At 39.5% G+C, this 8,088-nt stretch overlaps 2 protein-coding genes across 3 annotated transcripts in view; one reads left to right on the top strand and one right to left on the bottom strand.

Moving 5' to 3' along the window:
• The window catches only part of LOC119832710 (E3 ubiquitin-protein ligase ZNF598-like), an 8,245-nt gene extending 2,148 nt beyond the window's left edge, over nt 1–6,097 (top strand). For both annotated transcript variants that reach the window (XM_038356434.1, XM_038356435.1), the window contains exons 5-10: nt 2,160–2,398; nt 2,785–2,905; nt 3,196–3,344; nt 3,627–3,743; nt 4,006–4,196; nt 4,506–6,097. In XM_038356434.1, coding sequence (XP_038212362.1) covers nt 2,160–2,398; nt 2,785–2,905; nt 3,196–3,344; nt 3,627–3,743; nt 4,006–4,196; nt 4,506–5,624 — 1,936 coding nt within the window. In that variant the 3' untranslated portion in view covers nt 5,625–6,097. The remainder of the gene's footprint in view (nt 1–2,159; nt 2,399–2,784; nt 2,906–3,195; nt 3,345–3,626; nt 3,744–4,005; nt 4,197–4,505) is intronic.
• Nucleotides 6,005–8,088, bottom strand: part of LOC119832711 (signal recognition particle subunit SRP68-like) — a 6,400-nt gene continuing 4,316 nt past the window's right edge. The window contains exons 5-6 of the mRNA XM_038356436.1: nt 7,533–7,663; nt 6,005–7,108 (exon numbers count right to left, since the gene is read on the bottom strand). Coding sequence (XP_038212364.1) covers nt 6,082–7,108; nt 7,533–7,663 — 1,158 coding nt within the window. The 3' untranslated portion in view covers nt 6,005–6,081. The remainder of the gene's footprint in view (nt 7,109–7,532; nt 7,664–8,088) is intronic.

Raw genomic sequence — 8,088 nt, 5'->3', positions numbered from 1 at the left:
CAGTTGAACTGCATCTGTACATGAATGAGACATACATACATCTGTAGATGACAAGAACTGCAGCAGTTCTTCTACCGTTTAATTTTATGTATAAATACCGCCAATAAGTAATTTTATTTCCATGAGGAATACAAAATTGGCTGGACGCGAAATAACAATTCCATGTCCAAACAATTTCAATTTAAACAATATGGCATGGGGTCACCCCATGGCAACATATATTTGTGTATTGCATCAGTATTGTTTGAAGCTCATGTTTAGACATGCTGCAGTCATGTCGAAACATGGTCAGAGTTAGCAGAGATACATAACGCGATGCTCACGGAAACTTATGGGAACCGCTATACAGCCTCACCATGACCGCGCCATGATGTCACACACGCGATGCTGACGGAACCTTACAGGAACCGATATACAGCCCCACCATAGTTCCCTGCTAGGCAGAAATCAATGTCGAAACGCACAATGCTAGCAATGATTTAACTCTCTCAACCCCATCATAACGTGCAGCCTCAAGACTCATTGCCGAAGTAACCGGCACAAACATCGGGAATCCACTCTCCACGCCATAAAGTAATGTACTCCGTCGCCGCTTGTGTCGACTTCCCGTAGGAGCCAGCCAGAAGTTGTAATTTGACCGCCTGTGGGGGTAATGTTTTTTTACCACGCGGTAGGGATCACGCACGCTGCAGTTGAGCTTGTCCATCACCTGCGCCTGTTTCCATGCTTCATATGGATCGGACCGCATCGACAATGCGGAAGGTACCCGAAGACTGCGTGGAGCTCGACGGTGCTCAGGTAACCTTCTACTGCGCGGAATCATTGCACCCGGCGCATGGTATTCGCTGCGTTGGTATACTCGATTCGAATGTGGTGTCCGCCACTTCCTAAGACACCAACGGCATGCCACGTGCCAACTTAGTAGGCGGCACAGCGACCGACTTAGTTGGTGGCGTCACGACGGCGCGCACCAGGGGTCACAAGGGTCAGGTCACCAGGTGCTCAGGGGACCGGCTGGGAAGCTACACTGATCGCTCCTCTAACACTGTAATCCGAGACAAGATAGCCTCCATAGTGCTCAGAGAAGCACTATCAAGCGTACATTCTCACCGTCTATTAGAACGATGCTTGCGGCTACCGTATCGACTGCCATGACGGCTGCGACGACGCTCTCTGTCCGACATTTTATTCTAACATCAAAAAAGGCAATGAATATAAGAAATTCACTTAGTGACCGGTTATGACGGGATACGACGAATTCATGTCCCACTTCTGATTTTGGCGATAAGGCCAAATTTGTAAAATAATCAACAGATATACGAAACAATCAAATAATTTAACAATCGACAATCACAACAATTTGGGCAGAGTAACAGCGTAATTTACAAAAAATATCAAAACGATGTTATCGCAACGATAGCCGAAAATAAAGTGAGACGATGTGACATATTCTCGGCCTTTTATACTTTTTAGTTGTAGTGGGGCGGCTCGATTTATTTCCAACAATATATTCAGACTATGATAGTCACTATTGATGATAGTCTTAAAAATGTGAAATTAAAGCAGGGTCATGAAGATTCATTTTTTTAATTGAATTAAAATAAATAAAATTTATAAATTAATATCTTAACGTTAAATTGAATGAATAAGAATAGTATTAATTTCTAAATTAATTAAATTTAAAATATATGAAGATTATTTTGCTAAAACTATGTATTTTTCACAATATTGAAAATGGAAATAAAATATCTGGCATGTTGGTGAAATGAATGAATTTCATTTTAAATACTGCAAAAATTAAAAAACTGTAGAAACTTGTTTTTAGATTTTATTTGTAGACTCTTTAGGTAATAATATTATAAAACGGAAGAGATTGTTTGTTTAAATATGTTAATCTCAAGAACTAACTGAAAAATCTCTCATCTTTTGATATGTACATGTTCCACAGTGCTATAGGTTATACAATACATCTACACTAATGTTATATAGAGGAAACTATATTTGTATGTTTATAATGTTTTCATGCAAAAACCACTGGACTGCTGTAAAGCTGCAGCTTCTCTGAGTGACATAGGCTATATATGTGTTCGCCCCGGTTGGTTCGGTTCCCAATTTACATTGCTAGCATAAAAATGAAATAAATATTATCTTTTTTGCAGAGGTCATCCACTTTGTGAGTTTTGTGAAGAACGTTTTATGGACGCAGATGAATTGTACCGACATTTGCGTAAGGAGCACCTATACTGCCATCTTTGTGATGTTGATGGACGCAATTTGTACTACGCCTCGCACTCTGCGCTTGCGCACCATTTTCGCACGGAGCATTATCTCTGCGAAGAGGGGGAATGTGCAGGACAACACTTGACAGCTGTGTTTAGAAGTGAAATTGATCTCAAAGGTACTATCTGCTGGCCGAATCCTCCCGGCTTGACATTTTTCTATAAGTTTAAAAGTTTATCCTAATACAAACTGAGACAAAGCCAATAATAAACATTTTGAATGTTATTATTGTTATTACAATGTAACGGTGTAATTTATATAATTTTTATTTAAACTCATATTTTAAAGTATACTTTTTTGTTATTTGATCAAACTAAAAATAAATTGATCTTATTTAAATATACAGATATGTTTCTATAATAAATGAGATAACTGCTTATATTATTTCTGTAGTTTAATTCTTCATTTGTCTTATACATTAAATGACTATTCTACAGGTTATATAACGTAATTACAATTGCTTTTGCAATGTATAGAAACGTTAATATATTTGAATGATTACAGCTCACAAGGCAACTGTGCACGGGCGCGGTATGAACCGCGGGGCGGCTCGGCAAGCTCGTACTCTGGAACTGCAGTTCAATATTACTCCTCATCCTACTGCCGTGGTACAACGGGTTACCAGGTAACATTATGCTCAGGTAATATGAGAAATTATTGTAGAATATAATAGATATTAACTTCCATTTCACTAAAATTTACATTTAATCAAGGACTTCATTGCGTGCAATATTGGAGAAAATGTAGTAAAGTTTAATACCATAACAATGTTGTGATTCTTTACACATAGATTTGCATTGTTTTTCAAATTTAAACACTAGCATAAACACAGTGTAGAAAATATTTGTAATATCTTTTGACATATCCATATCCTTTGTCTCATGCAATAAAAAAAGTTAACTGTCAAAATGACAGGGAGCGGCCAGAGCCGCGCTCGCCGTCGCCGCCGCCGCCGCCGGTCGCGGCGCGCATCGACCCGGCGAGCGATGAGCAGTTCCCGCGGTTATCGGCCGCTGCGCCCGCGCCTGCGCCGCTGCTCGCCGCACCTTCTAGAGCCTATAAAGGTAGTCGTTAATTATTTTTTACTATGGTATATAGTATAAATATAGATTTAAGATATAATAAACGACTTGAATTTTGCATAATATGTAATGTTTTTACCCGTGTTGAATGTGAAGTTTTAGTCAACTATTTACATAAGATTTTGAATAGATTACAAAAATGTGATCTCCGAATATAATTTTATTTAACCCTCCAGAGGCTTGTTCAAACATATTATTCAGTGTTAGTATGGGTAAATTTGTAGGTTTTATTTCATTCATTATAATGAAATATATTACTTTCAGGTTCTGGAGGGTTGGCCCGTAACGACCGCAACTTTCCGGCGCTGGACGGGGCGGGGCCGTCGCGAGCGCCTGCTCCAAGACCGAACGCACCCGTTGCCGCTACGGTGCTGAGAAATTGTAAGTTTTGCTTTTTTTTAATATTGACTCTAAAAGATAAATGCAAGTATGACTCAACTTTTTCTATTATTTTTATAGTAAAATAAAAATAAACGCTGCCTTAATTCCTTTAAAATTGTATGAAACAAATTTTATATTGATCAAATTCAAATACCTAGTAATTGTTTTGCTTTGTTTCATTATATTTGTGTATATGTGTGTATGGAAATTTAAATTATTACTTTATAATTTTTTCTTATATATTATTATCGCATGTGCGCAGCTAAACAGCCAAGCGTGTCGATCCAAGTGCACAGCCAGCCGGCAAGTGCTAGCAACTTCCGGTTGACACAGACAAGTGGAAACCGCATCACCATCCCGAAGAAGCCACTAAACGATGAGGACTTCCCCTCGCTGCTGGGGCCCAGGGACGACCACCCCAGCCTTGGTGCGGCCTCTCTACAGCCAGCCAAGGTAAACCCTTATAGACTTATCATAGTAAGTTTAGATTGTTTACAACAAACATTTCTTATCTCATTTCACTGGCCTTTCTATCCGGAGTTACGTACTAATTAAACATAAATGTATTCACCAAAATGAATATATAGTATTCTGTTCAACCAAATCATACCTATTCATTTATTGTATTTGGAACAGTCTTGACATCTATTAATGTTGCATGTGTGAAATTACAACTGCAAATAAAATCAACCCATTAACTTTAATACCTCAATATGTTATTATTATTAAAATTAATGATGTTAATCATTATTTGTATTTCAGGTAACACTGATTAACAGTGATGAAATGCAATCACTGAAAAAGCAACCAAGCCATCAGCATAAGAAAGCCCAACTGAGTAGCGAGGCGTTTCCCGCGCTTTCATCGTCTTCTGCACCGACCACGCCTCCGCAGTGGATAACTGTTTCCAAGTCGAAGGACAAGTCGAAGCAGACCCGCAACCAAATGGAACCGAACCCGCCGCCCAGGGAACCAACTTTCAACCCTGTCGCAGACTTCCCCACTTTGCCAGTAAACACAAAAGCAAAGAAGAAATCCCAAGCAGTCCCACTCCAGATATCGAGACCCCAGCCCGCTCCGCCCCAACCTCAAACCAACACACAGTCACATAACGAGGACACTAAAAACAAAAACAAAAAGAAACGGAACGCCAATTTCAATGCTCAGAAAGAGAAAGAGAAAGAGAACGACACAGTCGTTAATGGAGTGACCGAGCGGAACGAGTACATAGTGGCGAGTGTCAACAACAACAATAGTAGCGGGGAATCCGATAGAAAGATCAAGACCATCACTGACAAAAACAATACTAATGCGACTACGAGAACTGGAAATGGGGACTTTTCGTTGAAGTCCAAAGAATATCCGCCCCTTAATCCGAAGGCTGATAGTTTTGTTCCCCCACCAGCCGCAAGCAGGCCTACGATGAACGGCAGCGTGCCTCCAGGATTTAAGAAGCGTCCCCCGTGCGACGGGATGACTTTCACCAACTCGGCGGGACAGACGTTTCCCGCGCCCGTGCACCAGTACATGCCGCCGGCAAACTTTGAGAGCAGAAATCGTGCGCTAGTCAAGAAGTTCGCTTCCGCTTTAGGTACGAGCGATGCGGTGGAAGATTTCAAAGTCGCATCTCGAGCGTTCAGAGACAGCATTATCAGCGCGGAGGAGTTCTACCAACATTGTAAAACTGCCCTGGGGAACAAATTTGAGGAACTGTTCCCGGAATTGGTCGCTCTCTTGCCAGATATAGCAAAGCAGCAAGAGTTGGTCGTAGGGAAGAATATAAGCGCATTGGACGTGTGCCCTACGTGCGGACAGGTGATCTCGAACGCAGACGCCATTTCCCATGACACGGCCCACTGGCCACCTCTAGCCCCACGTTAGATGTATATTGTGATACTATTTAAATTTGTTTGTGTTCACACTCGGGTACTAAATTATAAAATTACAAGGTGCTTACCGCTTCATCTTTCCATACTTATATTGCGATCCGATTTAAGCCATTTTTAATTTTTGTTACTTTACGTATTTGTCGCCTATAGCTTAAGTAGAAGAGATTGTATATACAACTAAATTATATCACAGTTATAAGATGAATGTGATTAGCATGTTACATGGTGTAAAATATATTGTTTAAAAGTTATCTATTTTTGTATTATCCAACTGGACAAGTTTTAATTTTGTGTTATATATTTTTGTTATAGAACTTATTATTTCGTTATAACCCTTGGTATAATTGTAAATAAAAAAAAACAACACATTTCTTCGACAAATATAATAAAACAAGCAACAAATACAAATGCTTTTGTAATATTTTCTCCTTATACCACTTGCGACCATATTATTGGCCTCCTTTGCCCCAGCCCAAGAAACCCTTAACGAGTCCGGTGATACCAGCTGCTTGCTTCTTGTTTGCGACGCCAGTTTTATCGTCCAAGTTAGGGAATTCAATGAAATTGCAGGCAAGATCAAAGAACAATGGTTTACATGGTACGGCTTCCATAGGTGGTGGTAGTTTATAAATGTTCGGATTCTTCGTCAGAACTTGCGTATCTTCGCGATATTCATCCAAACGGTCCACTAGCGGCTTCTTGTCTTTGTATGGCTTTCCGCTAGAAGTGTATTTTATTTCCTCGTCGTCATCTTCATCTTCAAGGACAGAGTCAGCGTGAACTTCGAATTTACAAGTCTCTATGTCTTTTTGTAGTGACTGTAATTTCTCCAACAAATGCTTATCTTGGTGTTTATTCGCGATGGACTCTACAGTGTATGCACTGCATCGCTCGAGCATCGCCAAGGCTTCCCTGAAACGCCTCAACGTGGTCAACACTTGAGCTATATAATAGCAGCGGAAAGCCTTGTAGGCTTTCACTTCGGTTTCGATATCGTTTTGGTATGCGTTGTCATCTTCGAAGCCGGGCAGTTGCTGTAACTCAGAGTAGTTCTGCAAGATGATCTCGTACAATCTAGTCAAATCCTGGGGGCGCACCTTCTTCCCATCGATCGGCGTGTTGTTCTTACGCGCCTCCTCGGCTTGTTGGATCATGAGATTGTTTCTATGGATCGTGCGCATGAGTCTTATGTACATCAAGTACGACAGCAGATAGTTGATTCCGGACATTTGTGTCTCGGACGCAGACTTAAGCTTAGGATCGTTTTTGATTTCATCCTTGATCGCCGATATGGCGTCCTTGCAGTCCATCAGTATATTCTCGAGGATATCGATCTTGGCCTGGCTAGATGGAGCGTTTTCGACAGACTTGTCTAGATCTTGCAGTGCAATGAGGAACAGTCGCACCTTTTCCGGCCGTACTGTCACTCGACGACCACGCCATTCCACTTCGTGCATCACGCCAGAGCGCGATTCCCTGTTAAGAAATATATTAATCATTCCAGATCTTATTCCTTATTCCATCAGAATACATAGATCGTTGAGGTTATTACAAATTATATGAATGGATCATATAATAACAATAGCAATAAATGTAAAGATGGATTTATATAATATTAATGTTTAGAAAATTGGACTTTTGGATTTTTTTTCTGCAATATATATATATTAAATTTAAAACAGAAATACAAAAAACCTTTAAATTATATCCGATCTTTATTTAAGCTTTTTTTAAACACAATCATTAGCATAACTTATCATAAAGTGTGATCAAGCATGACAAAAATAGAGATCATGTTAGAATAGCTTATTTATATTTGATTTTGGCCTCAAGATCTCACTGTGCTACTTAAAACATATTAACCGAAAATCTGGTAATAACAGCTAAACGATATGCATACTTAGCTTGCGCCATCAAAGAGTCCAAGTTTTCGATGAGCCCTTGGCCGCGCATGGCAACCAGATCGCCGGCCGCTGATTCGTCGCCGATATTGTACGCACAGTAACGAAGGCTCGGATTTAACTCTTCAACCTGTGCAAATATTTTATTTTATTTAGATAATTCGAAATGTACTTTAACTAGCTGGGTATAATAATTAATCAAAAAATTTATGATGAATGAAGATTTTTTTTTTAATTCCTCGAAATGTGTGTGTTTATGTGTCTGTCGTGTCGCAATGGAGCTTTTTTTGTGTCTAGATAGAAGGGAGTGAGAGTTATAGAAGGAAAGAAGAGACAGTGATATAAGACTAATTTTTGCCACGGTAAAGTGAAAAATCACGCTTCGATGTAAAAGTTTACACCATACAAATACTTGTTTATTTTTTATATACATACGTATAGTTTTTGGATCGTTTATTTTTTATTTTTTATATACATACGTTTTTGGATCCTAGATAAACAAATTATCATTGCTTTCTTATACTTTCATATCACTTAAGTGCTTTTGTATGGAAA

The sequence above is a fragment of the Zerene cesonia genome, chromosome 15 (genome assembly GCF_012273895.1).
Source record: "Zerene cesonia ecotype Mississippi chromosome 15, Zerene_cesonia_1.1, whole genome shotgun sequence".
Taxonomy (NCBI): Eukaryota; Metazoa; Arthropoda; class Insecta; order Lepidoptera; family Pieridae; genus Zerene; species Zerene cesonia.
This window is presented reverse-complemented; position numbering and strand designations above follow the sequence as displayed.